The following is an 18,030-nucleotide window of genomic DNA, read 5'->3' as shown; positions in this document are numbered from 1 at the left end:
AGCAACTCAGGTATGATGGAGATATACACCCTAAACAACAGTCTATGGCACCACGACCTCCTGTTAATCGCGCTTTGGACAAGTCTCAAGTTCAGTGCTGGCGGTGTAAAGGACACCATTCCCCAGGGAACTGTCCTTATTTTACATCCCTTTCAAGTCAGCCATCCCATCAGCCTCAACCCGCTCACAACAAACGACCTCCTCAAAATCAAAAACAGGGTGGGTTACCCTCCCACAATACTGTCTCAGCCACAACGGCATCACCTATCACGTCTAGTCTGCAAACGAACCAGGATGTTCCTCACAAGCAGTTCACAGTACCCCAACAGCTAGTAGTCCCTATCACCATTGGGCCCTTGAAAGGAAAAGCGATTGTGGACACTGGAGCTAGCTATACTCTTATACATGAGAGTTTATGGAAGGATCTTACCCCTCAAGAAAGTCTCCATCCCTGGACCTTAGGGCCTTTATACCTAGCAAACGGCGAGGCTGAAGTTCCACTTGGGTGGATAAATGTACAGATTACATTGCATGACACCAATACTTCTATGCGAGCTGTAGTCCTTACGTCCACATCCCTGACGTATGTAGCAGTGTTGGGGTTAGATTTCATTTTCCTGAGTGGCCTCCAGCTTAATGTTGCAGACAGGAAGTACTCATTCAAAGGTGCTCAGGAGGTGGAATACTATTTCCAACTGGGACAAGCGAGTGTACCTATGAGTAAAGTTCCCTGGCAAAGAAAGCCAAGAAAATGTAGGGGTTCTCAACAGAATCTTTCCTTACTAAGTGCCGTTCCTCCTACACAACCTCTACGGGCATCTCGAGATGTAGACTCTACCCTCACTGAGGATCAAGTTTTAATTGCAAATGCACTAAAAGAAGCAACGTTACCTCAGAATGATGAAGTTCAGTTACGCCACCTTTTGGAGTCCCATCAAACAGTGTGTACCCGCCGACCCGGACGTACGACCGTTCTTCAGCACTGCCTGTACACTCGTCATCCGGTACCCATTAAACAACGTCCCTATAGGCTCACACCTGTCAAGCAAGCCATAGTAAAGGAACAGATTGACGAAATGTTAAAAGCTGGCATCATAGAACCCTCTTATTCAGCATGGGCATCACCAGTTGTCTTAGTCCCCAAGAAAGACGGAAGTCTCAGGTTCTGTGTTGACTATAGAGAGGTCAATGCCCTCACCGAGAGTGACGCGTATCCAATTCCTAATATCACGGAGATACTGGAGTCACTTTCTGGTGCAGCCATTTTTTCAACTCTTGACCTTAACAGCGGTTATTGGCAGGTACCCATGGAACCTGAAAGCAAGCTGAAGACCGCCTTCATCACATCAGGGGGGTTGTACCATTTCAATGTTATGCCTTTTAGTCTGAAAAATGCCCCAGCAACCTTTCAAAGGCTAATGGAGATAGTCCTGAGAGAGTTGCTTGGAACCATATGTTTCGTCTATATTGACGATATCATCGTTTACTCTCCATCTATGACCCAGCATTTCCTTCACATCCAGACCATCTTCCAACGGTTGAAATCAGCTGGGCTGACATTAAATCTAAAAAAATGCAAGTTTTGTCTGCAGGAGATCAACTTCCTTGGTCATGTAGTGAACAGACAGGGAATAACTGCTGACCCAAGCAAGGTGGAAGCAATCCGCACCTATCCAGTTCCACGTAATCTTAAAGAAGTCCAGCGGTTCCTAGGGTTGGCTGGATGGTACCATCGATTCGTGCCAGACTTCTCCAGGATTGCTGAGCCTCTTAACACCCTAAAAAAGAAAGGACAATCATTTCAGTGGACATCAAAATGCCAACAAGCTTTTGAGTGTTTAAAAGCATGCCTGACATCACCACCTATCCTTGGACACCCTAATCTCCAACTACCCTTTACCGTGTACACTGACGCAAGCGACACCGGCTTGGGTGCTGTGTTAACTCAGCGGAAAGAACAAGGTGGTGAGGAAGTGATTGCTTATGCCAGTAGGACTCTAAATAAAGCTGAGACAAACTATTCTACCACCGAAAAAGAATGTCTTGCAGTGGTATAGGCTCTGGATAAATGGCAGCATTACTTAGAACCTCAACTGTTCACAGTAATCACGGACCATTCCTCATTGCAATGGGTGATGAGTTCCACAAAAACAACCAGTCGACTCATCAGATGGGCTCTTCGGCTACAAAGATATGACTGTTATGGAGTACAGGAAAGGGAAGTTGAATGTAGCACCTGATGCACTTTCACGAATGAACTACCTACCTGGGTGTAGTGTTTACACCAATCAGAAAGAGGAGTCAGAGTTTCCTATCACCCCCGAAAGTATCTGGGAAGCACAACATCAGGATCCTGAAATTTGTGAAATATTTCAGGCATTAGCAAAGAAGGAACTCGCTGAGAAGGAACAATATGCAGTGTTGGAAGACAAATTGTATCACACCACTCATCTGACCGATGGCCGAGTTCATTACCGTGTTGTCATTCCGAGCAGCCTTGTACACAACATTCTCCAGTACTACCATTCCAATCCCATGAGTGGACATCTTGGAATTTTCAAGACGTACAAAAGAATACAAGATGTTGCTTACTGGTCTGGCATGTGGACGGATGTCAAAAAACATGTTAAAAGGTGTGTAAAATGTCAAACTCTCAAGAGTGATAACAAAAAAATGGCCGGAAAACTTCAACCAATTACTACATCACGACCCAATGAAATGCTAGGAGTAGATGTAATGGGCCCACTGCCAAAAAGCACCAAACAACAGGAGTACTTACTCGTCTTTGTTGACTATTTTTCTCGATGGGTCGAGCTATTTCCTATGCGGCAAGCCACTGCTAAGACTATTGCTGAAATCTGGCGAAGAGAAGTGCTGACTCGTTGGGGTGTGCCTGATTACATCCTGTCTGACAGGGGAACCCAATTTGTCTCTGCAGTATTCGATGAATTGTGCGCAAAGTGGAATGTAACACACAAATTAACCACTGCTTACCATCCACAAACGAATATGACGGAAAGAGTCAACCGTACTCTGAAGTGTATAATAGCTTCCTTCGTAGAAGATAATCACAAAGGTTGGGACCTCTACCTTCCCGAGTTTCGTTTTGCACTCAATACTGCCGTTCAGGAAACAATTGGAATGACGCCTGCTGAGCTCCATCTGGGCAGAAAACTTCAAGAGTCCAGTGGACAAATTGTTGCATGGACACAACCTTTCACCCTCTGGTCCTTCATATGATGTTGTTCATCAGTTGTCCCAGCTACAGAGAAAGGCAGAGGAAAACTGCAAAAGAGCTCAAACGAGACAGTTGAGAAGTTATAACAAAAACAGAAGAGATGTCTCCTTCCAGGAGAAAGATCGTATATGGGTAAGGAACTTCCCTCAATCCAGTTCACAACGTAATTTTAGTGCCAAGCTGGCACCAAAATGGAAGGGACCATATCGGATAATTCGACAGTTGGGGCCTTTCAACTATCAAGTTGCGCTGGAAACCACAGGAGAAGACGTGCGCACTGTGCATGTATGCAATATGAAACCGTGTTTCCCTACGGCAAAAGAAATGGAAAAACGTACTCTGGAGAACCTCCGGGAACTCTTCCATGAGACCTCAGATGAGGATGAAGATTTCCTTGGATTTTAGATTTAACAACTATGCGTTGTCTTCTCAAGGAGGGGAGAGTGTGGCAGAACTGAAAAGTCTGGATGCCACTTGGTTACTTTCACTTTCGTTGCACGAAAGGTGTGCGTATTAATTAAGGACGGATGTGAGTATAAGGGTGAAGCGCACATACCGGAAGGGGGGGGAAGAGACGTCACAACAAGTGAAGACAGTTGAGTTGCGAGTGGTGGAAGAGAAGTGGAGTGCGTTACCGTGGGGAATGTGGCTCGTGTTCCTGTCGGCCTGTCATTTCCAGATCTGCTCTACCGTGCTTGTGAACGAGCGTAAAGTTACCTTCACGTTATAAGCATCGCTAAGCCATCCAAAGGGAAAAGTTGGTCGTAACCAGGATCATCGTTGAGTCCACTACGGTCCCTAGACACTCTTCGAAAGCCCTGTGATCAGCTGCACTTGGGTCAGTGACTAAAAAACTTTTCATTTCCCCAAACAATCAAGCACAGACACGCTCTCTCTCCGACACACACACACGCACACATACACGCACCCAATCACAGACGCGCTCACTCTCCGACACACACACGCACACACGTACGCACACGATTCCAAACATATACAGACTGATCGAGTTTATTGTTTGTATTCATTTTGTTTTGATTTTATTTCCTTTCTATGACCTTCTTCTTCGTTAGTGTTGTTTTCAAGGACAAATTGGGGTTTAAAACGGACATGTGAATTTATGGCATGTTAATGAACTGTGACATATCTGCACCGATTGAAATACAAACCACGAACAAAAAGAATAAGTAGCGGTGTCTGAAATTGTTCTTCTGGTCTTTCTGTTTAGGTGTTGTATTGTTTATATCTATCAAACTAAGTTTGATGTTTGTGTTTGTTGGGTGTAAACCCATTTAAGTAAAAACGTGAAAAACAAAACAAAAGACTGATTATTTTGAGGTTATTGTACGTAACGGGTGGTTATTAAAAAAACTATCCCGGGTTTTTGTTGGCAGGCCTATACCTGCCTGGCGCCCGAATAAGGTTGATTTAAAAAACAAAAAAACAATTTATTGAATACTGAATTATGAATTGTAGTTTGGGGGTCACCACCGTTACAGAGTGGGCGGAGCTAAAGAATGACCAGCGCGCAGCTACTGCATGAGAGTGTCTGAAAGTTGACATCCTCAAGCAAAAGAAAACGTTACCCTAATAAAACATGGCTATCATTGGCCCGGTTTCACAGACACCCTCAGGCAATCTAAACTGTGCCCGGGATCATTTGAGCCACAAATTCTGATTCGTTTGACTAGTGATCACTGCATACTTTGCCCAGGCTCGCCTGATTTAACCGTCCCTGGCCCACTTGAAAGAGCAGCTATACTCTTGTGTGTGTTACCGTCATCATTATGACAGCAAAAATCTTATATTACTAATTGGACAGTACACTTTTTGATTCATTTTATTAAATTGACTATATTTAGGTGTATAATGAGTCTGCTTGTCAGTTTATTGAACAAGAATTCCTTCATCAAAGTCAGCTGCCTCCGTGATAATCTTCTGGAAAGTGCAGCACAATCAAGTGAAAATCGCTGCACGGCATAAATGATGCATCTTTTAGGCAGTCTATTAGCAAAAGTGATTTTCCTCCCTTTTTTAAAAACAAAAAATTGCATTGTGAATGCAAGTGTGCTCCGGCAAGTGGCACAAAGCATTCTTGTTAGTATTACAAATGGCGTTGTATGACTCAGCATTAGTTTAATACTTTAAGTGAGTGGTTTACCAAAGGGCTGCAACAACTAGTCGATAATAATTGATAATTAAAATCATCGACAACGATTCTCAAGATCGATTAGTCGGGTCTGCCGTCCTGTAATCTTCCATTAATACATTTCTATGCAAAATAATGGAAACAGAGTGAGAATGCAGGAAAGATACATGTAAGAGGTTTCTTCAGGATAAAGAAATGACAGTAACAGTTTACTGTGTCGTGCGTGTGTGTGTTCCTGCAGTTATCTGGTAACTCTGAGTTTGTTTTCTTGTGTTTGTGTTTTTCTTTAATATAATTCTTAATGTAGGGATTAAAACTCCTTTTGCTTAGTAATTGTTTTTGTGCACATAATGTATAAAACAAACATACCTTTACGAAAATAAACCATGTTTTTGGCGTATTGATACAATTTCTATAACCACACAAATACTAAACTATGGACCTGTAGCAAAACCATAATTCACGAATAATTCCAATAACCCTGTTATTATTATTATTATGTTGGTTTGTTGTGTTCATTGTAAAACCATGGTTAGTTTATGTAATGGTAGATATATTCATTACTTTGTATGTTTTATTGCACTCAGCTGATACGTTTATTTGAAGGACATCATTGGGCTGGAAGTGGAACAGTGTGTTTTGTTTAGTTGCAGCCCTAGTTTAAAACAAACCACTAGTATAAGCAGTGAAGAAGTCTTAAAGGGTTAGTTCACCCATGAAAATGATTTCATTAATTACTCACCCTCATGTCATTGGACACCCGTAAGACCTTCATTCATCTTCGGAACACAAATGAAGATATTTTTGTTGAAAGCTGATGGCTGAGAAAGGCTTCAGATATATAAAGAAAGGGAAAATAGTTTTCTGTGCACAAAAAAATCAAAATAATGACTTTATCCGGCAAGTTATTGTCTTCTGTGTTGGTCTCTGACGTGAACTCCCCTGGAACTTACGCGATGGCGGCGCTCCTCCTCTTCCAGGTCATGAATTCGAACGGTGGAGCTGCGTTATATTCTCGCGCATGCGTCGAGTTCACGTTAATAACTTGGTGGATAAAGTCGTTATTTTGAGTTTTGTGCACACATTAACTATTTTTGTCGCATTGTAAAATGAATGTACAGCCACTGTAGTGAGATGGACTTTGTATCGATGTGTTTAGTGCCTTTATGGGTCTTGTGAGTGGGTCAGTGGGAATGTACTGAATGCCAATGGAGGCCTTTCTGAAGCCTTTCTCAGCCATCAGCTTTCAACAAAAATATCTTAAAGGTCCCATTCTTCCCGTGTTTTCGAAGCTTTGATTATGTTTACAGTGTGCAATATAACATGAGTTCATGTTTCGTGTAAAAAAACACAGTATTTTTCAAACAATTTACTTATCTGTATACCGCTGTTTCCTCTGTGCTAAAACGGCCTGATGATTTCCTTGTTCTATGAAGTCACTCCTTCAGAAACACGTAAGGAGTTCTGATTAGACCAGCGCTTCTCGCGCTGTGATTGGACAGCAGCTTAGCGCACTTTGCCCGGAAATGTCCCGCCTCTTACCATAACGGGTAGATACGCGCGCTCAATGTTATTGCAAAAATGTCTATATTGCCTTATCAATTTGAGCCGGAATCAGACCCGGAGAATATCGAAGAGGATCGATTACAACCTGCTCAGGAAAGACTTTTGCTGGATGTTTCAGAATGGTAAGCTGTCTATTCAGTAGTTTAAAGTGAACAAACACCAACAATCGATGGTGTCTGAATGAATTACTACACTTTTATATGCTAAGTTTTTCGGATTAGTTTCAATTACCATCTAACTTAACGTTAGTTAACAAAGCTAAACAGTGTTGCACTTTGTGTCATGAGTTACATAAACTGTTAAACGGACCAACTTAAATAATAAAATACACTTACCGGGTGTTGTCCATAACAACGCCTTCTCCAGACAAAGAGGGAACTGCGTCATCTTTTAAGAATAATCTTTCTGCGAATCCGGCATTTAACTGATTTAGATTGAGGAACTAGTCCTCAGCAAAATGTGCTGCACATAGTTTTAAATTGTGATTATAATTTTCCGGAACCGAGTTAACCATAAACTGTAGCCATTGATCTCTACGTACATCGTCCGTGGGAAGGCCAAACAAAGGTGATTTGACTCTGGGATGAAAACAACAGCGTTTCAATGGCATGGCGACAACACCCCCGAATTTGCGTGTTGTGGGCGGAGGGTTCGTCAACATAGGTTTTAGTTGCGTCATTAAAGCAGGAAGTGCAGGGCTGTAGTCCAAACCGACCGTTCGCTGTAGGCTTTGAAAGGGAACTTCTGTTAAATAAAATATCTCGCTTGGCATTGAACTTTGAGCTTTATAATTTTACAGGTATTATTTATGCTCTAACAGCAACATTACACACTGACTAAAGTTTGAAAGATGGAATCGCAAAGAATGGGACCTTTAATTTGTGTTCCGAAGATGAACTAAGGTCTTACGGGTGTCCAGTAATTAATTAAATCATTTTCATTTTTGGGTGAACTAACCCTTTAATTGTCTTCATAAGTACCACTCAAAAAAGAAAACTGACTGAATAGAAAGTGTGCATTACAATAATGCTCTTTCACCAGCAGAGTTCCCACTGATTTGCTAAATTACTGGTTTATTACGAGCTCCCTCCTGATTGTGTGTCCACAGGCAGTCCTCCTGTCCTGTCCATCGCTGTGGATGTAGGGATTGTGACTGCTGTAGTGCTCATCACTATGATTACAGCTGCTCTGGGGTATTTGTTCCTGATCAACAGACGGTATGTGACTAGAAAACATTAAGCAATTAGCAATTTAATTATGTAATATCAGGGATTGCATTGAATTATGCAGATTCATGCCAACTAGCAGAGCAAAAAAAAAAAAAAAAACACACAACGTGTTGAAATTAGTCTGTTTTCCAAATTGTTAAAATTTTCTTAAACTTTTTGATTCATGCATTTGTGTGCATACTGCGGGTTAAACTAAGAAATGTGTGTATTTTTTAAACAAAACGCAACATACTTTATCATTCTGATAATCTTTACCAAACCTACAAAAAGGACATATACTGATTAGATATGGAAGTGAGTGAGCTGATATGTTAAAGTACCTTCAACATTTCTCTTTTTATATTTTACTACACAGCAGAAGAGCTAGCAACACTTCAGCTTATTGTAAGTATAAAATTTAAACATGGGCTGATCAAAATCTCCCTTTTTAAAGGAAATACTCAGTGTGAAACTGCACATAATTGCTGATTCTTTCATGATTAATTGCTTGTGATGTTGTTTATTTGAAAGATGCTGGATATAAAAGTGTCTTCTAAACGATTAACGTCTCAGGTTACGTATGTAACCCTAGTTCCCTGAGGGAACGAGACGCTGCGTCGAAACGCTGTGAGAACGCCTCTGCGTAAATGCGTCGTGAAGCGCGTGTAGAACCAATCCATCGGGAGATCGATCGTCGCCGACGTGATGACGTCATCGACCGGAGACTATAAAAGGTCCGCGAACACAAACAGGAACTAGCTTCTGATAAAGCCTGAAGTAAGTGATCACGGGCACGCCGGGAGTATGGCAGGGCGACGCAGCGTCTCGTTCCCTCAGGGAACTAGGGTTACATACGTAACCTGAGACGTTCCCTTTCGGGGAACTCGAGCTGCGTCGAAACGCTGTGAGAACGCTTATACCCACATCGCCATAGGACCAAGTGTCTCGTATGTGTGAAGCCGAAGCGCACACGGTTACGAGAGTACCTGCGCCCCAACAGTAGATGCCAGGTCTAGTTCGTAGAACCTGACGAAGGTTAATGAAGACGACCATCCGGCCTCGTTGCTAATATCATGGAGGGAAACCCCCGACAAAAGTGCTTTCGAAGCAGCCATACCCTTGGTAGAATGCGCCCGGACAGCCAGTGGAGACGGCTGCCCGGCCGCCTCGTAAGCAAGTGAAATGGCCTCGACCACCCACTTGCTCATCCTCTGTTTAGATACAGGGGCCCCCTTCTTAGGGGGCCCGAAACAGACAAATAACTGATCAGTCTTTCTCCACAGGGCAGCTCTGTGGACATATGTATCCAACGCCCTAACAGGGCACAGCAGATTTAATCTTTCCTGGTCTGACGTCGAGAACGGAGGAGGACAGAAGGCTTGGAGAGTGATGGGGCCCCGTGGGCTAGTAGGAACCTTGGGGACATAACCCGGCCTGGGATGCAGAAAGGCTTTCACCATCCCAGGCGCAAACTCTAAACATGAGGGTGCTACAGACAGGGACTGAATATCTCCTATTCTTTTGAGAGATGAAATGGCCAAAAGAAAGATGGTTTTTAGGGTGAGGAACTTGTCCGAAACCTCCTCTAAAGGTTCGAACGGTGGCCCAGACAAGCCCCTCAAGACAATGGCCAAGTCCCATGCTGGGACCCTCGAGTGCATAGCCGGCCTCAACCTCAAAGTGCCACGGAGGAAGCGTGTAATTAGAGGGTGTCTTCCCAAAGACACTCCACCGAAAGGGACGTGGAAGGCACCCAAGGCCGCCACGTACACCTTTATTGTGGAGGGGGTCAACCCTGCCGAGAACCTTGCCTGCAGGAACTCCAGCACTGTACCAAGCGGGCAGTTAACTGGGTCCCACTGGCGTTCTCTGCACCATTCTGAGAAAAGTTTCCATTTCAGAGCGTACAGCTTCCTCGTGGATGGAGCTCTGGAGTGACGGATGGTCTCTACGACCTCGGCCGAGAGACCTTCCTCTATGAGCCTAGCCCCCTCAGAGGCCAGGCCCACAGTTTCCACATCTCCGGGCGTGGGTGCAGGAATCTCCCGCCCGCCTGAGACAGTAGATCCCTCCTGGTCGGAATCTCCATCGGAGAGCCTCCCAGGAGAGATATCAGGTCCGAAAACCATACTCGGGTCGGCCAGTACGGAGCCACTAGAAGTACCTGGGCCCCGTCCCGGCGTACCCTCTCCAGAACTCCTGGAAGCAAGACAATCGGGGGGAAGGCGTACAGAGGTAGCCTCGGCCACTCCTGTACCATGGCATCCAACCCCAGCGGGGCTGGATGGGTCAGAGAAAACCACTGCGGGCAGTGAGAATTCTCCGCCGAAGCAAATAGGTCTATTTCTGCTCTCCCATATACCTTCCATAGGAGCTCCACCACCTCTGGGTGGAGTCTCCATTCCCCGGGCCTCGGCCCCTGCCTCGACAGGCTGTCTGCTTCCTGATTCAGGACCCCCGGGATATATACTGCTCTGATTGACAGCAATTTCCCTTGGGCCCACAGGAGGATCCGATGTGCCAATTTGTCCAACGGACGGGACCTCAGACCCCCCTGGTGATTTATATAGGCGACCACCGACGTGTTGTCTGACCTGACTAGCACATGGTGGCCCCTGAAGTCGGGCAGGAACTGTTTCAATGCAAGAAACACTGCGAGCATCTCTAGCCGATTTATGTGCCAGTGCCGCTGATGTTCCTGCCATAGACCCTGGGATGAGCGACCACTCATGGTCGCCCCCCAGCCCGTGAGAGAGGCATCTGTCGTTAGCGTTACGCGACGAACATGAGCCCCTAACACGGGACCCTGAGATAAAAACCCCGGGTTTTTCCACATGACCAGAGCACGTAGGCATCGCCGCGTGACTTTGATAGTGCAGAGCGGATTTCCCCTCGGGGAGAACCCTTTTGTTTTTTAGCCACCACTACAGTGGCCTCATGTACAGTAGGCCAAGAGGTATTACGTTGGACGCTGCTGCCATGAGACCTAACAGTTTCTGGAACTGCTTCACAGTGACGGCCCGGTCTAGCTTCTGCTCTTTGACTGCTGCTAGGATCGATGCTATGCGTGTTGGCGATAATTGCGCCCGCATAATTACCGAATCCCAGTCCACGCCTAAAAAAGTGGTTCTCTGAGCCGGAGAAAGCACACTCTTCTTGGCGTTCAGCCTCAACCCCAATTTCGACATGTGTGCGAGAACAGCATCTCGATGCTGAACCGCCATCTGTTCTGTATTCGCTAGAATCAGCCAGTCGTCGATATAATTCAGTATGTGGATGCCCTGCAGACGCAACGGCGCCAGCTGCATCCACACACTTGGTGAATGTGCGGGGTGACAGAGCTAGACCGAAAGGAAGTACACGATATTGGTATGCCTCTCCCCCGAAGGCAAACCTCCGGAACTTCCTGTGATGTGGAAGGATGGAGACAAAATACGCATCTTTGAGGTCTATGGTGACAAACCAATCCTCCGATTTGATCTGCGACACAATCTGTCTGAGTGTGAGCATCTTGAACTTGAGCTTGGCCACTGAGCGATTTAAGAGATGCAGATCTAATATCGGGCGTAAGCCCCCATCCTTCTTTGGCACGATGAAGTAACGGCTATAAAACCCAGACTCCCTGCCGGGAGGAGGAACCCTTTCTATAGCCCCCTTTCGCAGGAGTGTCTCTACTTCCTGTGCCCTCACCAGAGCCTGCTCCGGGCCCACCTCTGTAGGTAGGACACCGCTAAAAGGAGGTGGCCGCCCTTTAAATTGAATGGCATACCCCCTTTCGATTATCTGCAGGAACCAACGAGATATATTTAATAGACGTTTCCATTAGTCTAGAAAATCTACTAAGGGAACCAGCCTCTCGAGGCTGGCCTCTGGTGTACTTTGAACAGCAAGCACAGTGCCCTGAAGCGGCGGACCGGCAGGGAACGACTGACTTGACTGCTCGGGAGCCCCCCGAAGGGGGAGCGGACCACCCTCGAGTGGCCCGCAGAGACCGTCTGCGCCCCGGCATTGCGGCGGGGTTGGCAGCGCGGCCCCCAAAGGGCGCTGCAGGACAACGGGTACCGTGTGCTGAGGTAAGCACCGATTTCCTTCGGAGGGGAAATGCCAGGGACGATGCAGCTGAAGGCGAGAGATAGCTCGCAAGCGTCTCTTCGATCTTCGGCATCGCCCCATAACCATAGTGTCTCAGCCCAAATATATTACTATATGCAGATGTATGTGGGCTGAACACTCTATATGATACCGGTTTCCTCCATGACCTAGACACCTCGGTGTGCAGGTCAGGGAAGAACGGCAGAACGTTGATGCTTTGCACGAGAGGGCAGGAATCGCTCATCTAATTTCGTTTTCTCTGATTTCGATGGGATTCAGATATTTCAGCCAGCCAGTCGTTTCTTATTTTTATATTTAACCTGGCCACAGCTCTCGTGAGAACCTCAACTCACTAGCGGGTGACTGAAGTGGCGAGTCTTCAGTCGCGATGCTCTCAACGTCCACCTCCTCAGAGCTGGATAGTTGGAGCACCGGTGCCCCGCCCGGGGAGGAAGAGACCGCAGAGCGGGCTTCCAAACCCCGAGACGAGACACTGTACGATACAGGTGAGGGCTGAGATAAGGCTGGGCCCGTCTCAAACCCCTCTGTAAAGTCCATGTGTGAACCCCACGACTGAAGCCACCGCTCTGCCTCGGCAGCAGCGGGACCGAGCCGCGGGGAACACGAGCCGAAGCACCCTCCTTGAAGAGTGCCTGGCGGGAGCGCAGCATTCTTAACGGAAGCCGCTCAAAAAATGCTCGCAAGCGGCCCCCTCAAGGGCTGCCTGAGCGTGCTGCGCTCCCAAACAGCCATACACAATGAGTGTGTTTCCCACACGCAATATATATATTTTGAGGGCAGGGATGAACACACTGTGAAATGCTGTTCACTCGCCATAATCTCCTTTTTCTCTTTATGTTATAAAATATATATCAGATATATTTAACAAAGGTGGAAAATTCTCTCTAATGGACAGACAAAAACACCAAATAGACAGACAGGTTCACACAGATCGCTTACTGAAGGCACAGAAGCTAGTTCCTGTTCGTGTTCGCGGACCTTTTATAGTCTCCGGTCGAGGACGTCATCACGTCGGCGACGTCATCACGTCGGCGACGATCGATCTCCCGATGGATTGGTTCTACACGCGCTTCACGACGCATTTACGCAGAGGCGTTCTCACAGCGTTTCGACGCAGCTCGAGTTCCCCGAAAGGGAAATATAAATAGGAATTGATTAAAAAATGTATTAATTACCTACAACTACCTTTACCTTAATAACTACAAATCTGTGAGTGCACTGCAAGTACAACTTGCAAAATTGAGAGTGTAGATTAAAAAACTGGTGAGTACAAATTATAAACTGAAAGTACAGATTACAAAAATATCGGGGACAGATTTTCAGATAAAAACGATGAAAAAATGTCCTGTGGCTTATACACGGGGCTCTGTGCTTTCCCAAATGCTTTTGCACTTTAAGTTCCACCTTCTCAGTCCATTCCTCTACTTCATGCTGTTATTTGACCAGTGTTTTACTTCTTTACTAGATACAACTCAGAGCCCTGATGACCTACAACAGGTGAGAATACCTGCTGTTAAGAATAACTGCGTGATACGTAATCAATCCTGAATCTCAGGTCGTGTGGTATTTCACAACTAATAGGCCATGAGCTATATAAAAGACTAAACATCTCTTCACTCATGTTTTAGGGTGTCACATATGTTGATGCCACAATATTGAAAACAAACAAAGTCAACAGAAGCACCTCACCATCAGCGGACGTTGAGGTTGAATACGCTGCGGTTCGCTTCAGCGGTCGCTCTGGATCACCGTCACTGAGAGCCTCAGCCAGTCCGCTGGCTTTAGGTGTTCACACAGCACAGCAGGACATGGTGTATGCACAGGTCAAAAAAGACCGGTTTTGAGCACAAATGTCACATCCACTGAAGGTTTTTCTTTGGTGTCTAAACAATAAAAGGTTGATCACACCAAGGACGATAACTATACAGTTTTAATAATCATTCTAATTCTAGCAATAAGAAAATCAACACAACCAAACCATAGCTATAATGATGACTACAAAGGAAAAATATAACTTTAAGGGCTCATTTTTTCAGCTGATAAATGATAAAAACAGTCGATCCGAATCCCAGACACTTTGAGCATTTAAAGCAACACCATGCAATTATAATAAAAAGAACTTTATCATTTTGTTGGTGTGGCACTAATATAGCTATTGTTCTTGGTGTGAACAGGCCTTAAAGGGATAGTTCACCCAAAAATAAAAATTCTGTTATAATTTACTCACCCTCAGGTTGTTCCAAACCTGTATGAGTGTCTGTGTTCTGATGATGACAGCATTTTCATTTTCAGGTGAACTATCCCTTTAATAGTTTTGGGAAAAAGTGTGCTTTCTCTCTTTTTTGAGTTAAACTTGATTCTTTGTGTAATCTGTGCAAATGTCACAAATCTTACAACTTCTTAAAACAAAAGAAATGTGATTAGAAGACATAATTAATATGTATTCCTAAATGTCCCTTTATTTCTTCTCTGTTGGTTTTGAGTTCAATAAACAAAATCCAGTCTGTACACAGTAAAAAAATAATAATTAAATGCATGTTGTAAAAGACAAATGTTGTATATTTTTATTCCAAATGAGTTTTTGTCTATAGTTTTACCATAACATATTGAAGAAGCCTCCTCAACCCCTGAACTGACCCTTGACCTTGATGCATTCATTTAAAATATCCTCTGCACTTCAAAATGTAATATATCATGAATGTAAATAAACATAATTTTATAATGCAATACACATTTTTATAGAAATACTTTTAAAAAAAAAAACATTTAAAAAAGAGGTTAGGTGAACTTTTAGAACATCTGTAATTCTGTTTTTTTATTTCTTTATTTCATCAGTTGTTTTTCAGTGCATGTGGTATGTGGGAATATATATGAACGTTGAACCACTACATCAGATATCTGACTTTCTGTTTCTAAAAAACACTGATCTGTGGTAAATGCAGTGTGTGCAGATTCGGGATGAGGTATGTGGTGTGATTTCCAGAACTGTTTACGGACTCACAAGTTCTTGCAGACAGCTCAATGTCCACATTTTAATGAACACACAGCTCCTCATTTTCAATAACATACATATTCAGTCAGAGTTGATCTCCTCGGTATCAATAAAGTATCTCTATTTTTAATTTCCAATTCAGACAACACAACCCCAGAATTAAATTACACAGACAGTGGATTTAAAAATAAGTATAGTACAGAAAAGTAAGAATATCTGTTTAGAACATCTTTAGCGTCATTGTCCTTCATTAACGTGTGTGCTCTCATTCTGTCGCGGTCTGGCTCTGATCTGTATGGTGTCATCGAGAGAATGACGTACAAACGAAATGAGAGCGTCTCTGTGCTACTTCCTGTGTGTGGCCTGTATCGTAACAGAGAGAATTCAGTCAGGGAAGAGAAGGAGAGTCTGTGCCACAGTCTGTGTGCTGCCTGAAGATCAGGAACACAGGGGAAGTTTAATATCTCTGTGCTGCTGTGTAGCAACAGCTAAATCCTCAGATTGAGGCGGACAATTGTAAATCTTAACCAGCTCTTTTTCAAGGTTACTTCAGACACGGCCAATGTTATAGTACATCATTCAATAGTACAAAAGAATACTTGATATGACACATGGCTATCCAAAAGAAAAGGATAATTCTGTCATACCAAGGAAAAATGGAAAGTGCATGTCTATGATTTTGAACAAGGGGTCTCTTTTTCCCCCCTCATTTCTGCTCTCCCATTAGGTCTGTGTTGTTGTTAGACTGAGGTGGCGGTAAAGTGCAACCTTTGGCCGGAGGAGAGTGTCCTATCCGGCACGGGCTCAGACCGCCACCCCCTTCACTGTCTGTATTGGAGGATGAGTGTGGAGGGGGCGGAGCCAGGCGAGGCAGCGGGGCAGAGGAGGGAGGGATACGTGTACAAGACGTTGTGCGGAGACTCTGGATACGCCGGCACTCTTGGCAAATGCGCACATGAGTGCAGCCCCGCGGCAGAGGCACTGTCACTGCAGGTGGTCCCATGGCCACTGCTGGGGTGCTGTTGGCACCTAATGGGTCCTCCAGGAGTCGCTGGGGGCCGGGGCCCATGTCTGTGGGGCCTCCTCCTGGCCCTGAGCTTCCTGTCAGCGGTCCGGTACCGCTATATAGCTTTCCGTTGCTAAGGCGCATCTCTCTGACAAGGCGCAGGGGCCGTGGGGCCCCTAAAGTGATGCGGGTGGGGTGCCGAAGGGCCAGAGAGCTGGAAAGGGGGCGACGACGGCGCAGACGAGAACTTTTCTTGCAGGAAACAGCATTGCGGAATTCCGTCAACATCTCCTGACATACAGATACCTGAAAAATATATATTAAAAATGAATATACATCACAGAAGATTTATACATACATGCATACATACACATACAGCTCTGGAAAAAATTAAGAGACCACTTAACATTGAAAAATCAATGTCAAATAGTCTTTTAATTTTTTCTGGAGCTGTATACAGTGGGGCAAAAAGTATTTAGACAGCCACCAATTGTGCAAGTTCTCCCACTTAAAAAGATGAGAAAAAGTACATGTCAACTATGAGAGACAGAATGAAAAAAAAAATCCAGAAAATCACATCAAATTGTCGATATTTAAATAATTTTTTTTCTAATGATGGTGAAAAATAAGTATTTGGTCACCTACAAAAAAGCAAGATTTCTGGCTCTCACAGACCTGTAACTTCTTCTTTAAGAGGCTCCTCTATTCTCCACTCATTACCGGTATTAATGGCACCTGTTTGAACTCGTTATCAGAATAAAAGACAACTGTCTACAACTCTCAAACAGTCAGACCAGTCCAAACTCCACTATGGCCAAGACCAAAGAGCTGTCAAAAGACACCAGAAACAAAATGGTAGACCTGCACTAGGTTGGGAAGACTGAATCTGCAATAGGTAAGCAGCTCGGTGTGATGAAATCAACTCAGGGAGAAATTATTAGAAAATGTAATACAAGACCTACATACAAGACCACTGATAATCTCCCTCAATCTGGAGCTCCATGCAAGATCTCACCGCGTGGGGTCAAAATGATCACAAGAGCGGTGAGCAAAAAATCCCAGAACCACACGGGGGGACCTAGTGAATGACCTGCATTGAGCTGGGACCAAAGTAAAAAAGGTTACCATCAGTAACACACTACGCCGCCAGGGATCCTTCAGTGCCAGACGCTTAAGCCAGTACATGTCCGGACCCATCTGAAGTTTGCTAGAGAGCATTTGGATGATCCAGAAGAGCACTGGAAGAATGTCATATGATCAGATTAAACCAAAATAGAACATTTTGGTAAAACCTCAACCTGTCGTGTTTGGAAGAAGAAGAATGCTGAGTTGAACCATACCCACTGTGAAGTGGGGGTGGAAACATGCATGTTTCCACCCCCACTTCACAGTGGGTATGGTTCAACTCAGGGTACCTGTCGTTGGGCTGTTTTTCTGCAAAGGGACCAGGATGACTGATCTGTGTAAAGTAAAGAATGAATGGGGCCATGTATTGTGAGATTTTAAGTAAAAAAAACCTTCCATCAGCAAGGGCATTGAAGATGAAACGTGGCTGGGTCTTTCAGCATGACAATTATCCCAAACACACCACCCAGGCAACAAAGGAGTGGCTTTGTAAGAAGTATTTCAAGGTCCTGAAGTGGCCTAGCCAGTCTCCAGATCTCAACCTCATAGAAAACCTTTGGAGGAGTTGAAAATCTGTGTTGCCCAGCGACAGCCCCAAAACATCACTGCTCTAGAGGAGATCTACAATGAGCC

At 44.7% G+C, this 18,030-nt stretch overlaps 2 protein-coding genes across 5 annotated transcripts in view; one reads left to right on the top strand and one right to left on the bottom strand.

Moving 5' to 3' along the window:
• Positions 1 to 14,421, top strand: part of LOC137083924 (uncharacterized) — a 32,423-nt gene extending 18,002 nt beyond the window's left edge. Inside the window, exons 4-7 of the mRNA XM_067449861.1 lie at positions 8,062 to 8,170; positions 8,538 to 8,566; positions 13,740 to 13,771; positions 13,903 to 14,421. Of these exons, the coding sequence (XP_067305962.1) occupies positions 8,062 to 8,170; positions 8,538 to 8,566; positions 13,740 to 13,771; positions 13,903 to 14,118 (386 nt within the window). The 3' untranslated portion in view covers positions 14,119 to 14,421. The remainder of the gene's footprint in view (positions 1 to 8,061; positions 8,171 to 8,537; positions 8,567 to 13,739; positions 13,772 to 13,902) is intronic.
• An 871-nt stretch (positions 14,422 to 15,292) lies between these two features.
• Positions 15,293 to 18,030, bottom strand: part of grik5 (glutamate receptor, ionotropic, kainate 5) — a 139,035-nt gene continuing 136,297 nt past the window's right edge. For all 4 annotated transcript variants that reach the window (XM_067448895.1, XM_067448892.1, XM_067448894.1 and 1 more), the window contains exon 22: positions 15,293 to 16,578. In XM_067448895.1, the coding sequence (XP_067304996.1) occupies positions 15,973 to 16,578 (606 nt within the window). In that variant the 3' untranslated portion in view covers positions 15,293 to 15,972. The remainder of the gene's footprint in view (positions 16,579 to 18,030) is intronic.

The sequence above is a fragment of the Pseudorasbora parva genome, chromosome 7 (assembly GCF_024679245.1).
Source record: "Pseudorasbora parva isolate DD20220531a chromosome 7, ASM2467924v1, whole genome shotgun sequence".
Classification (NCBI taxonomy): Eukaryota; Metazoa; Chordata; class Actinopteri; order Cypriniformes; family Gobionidae; genus Pseudorasbora; species Pseudorasbora parva.
Note: the sequence above shows the minus strand (reverse complement) of the source record. Positions and strands in the feature narration are given on the sequence as shown.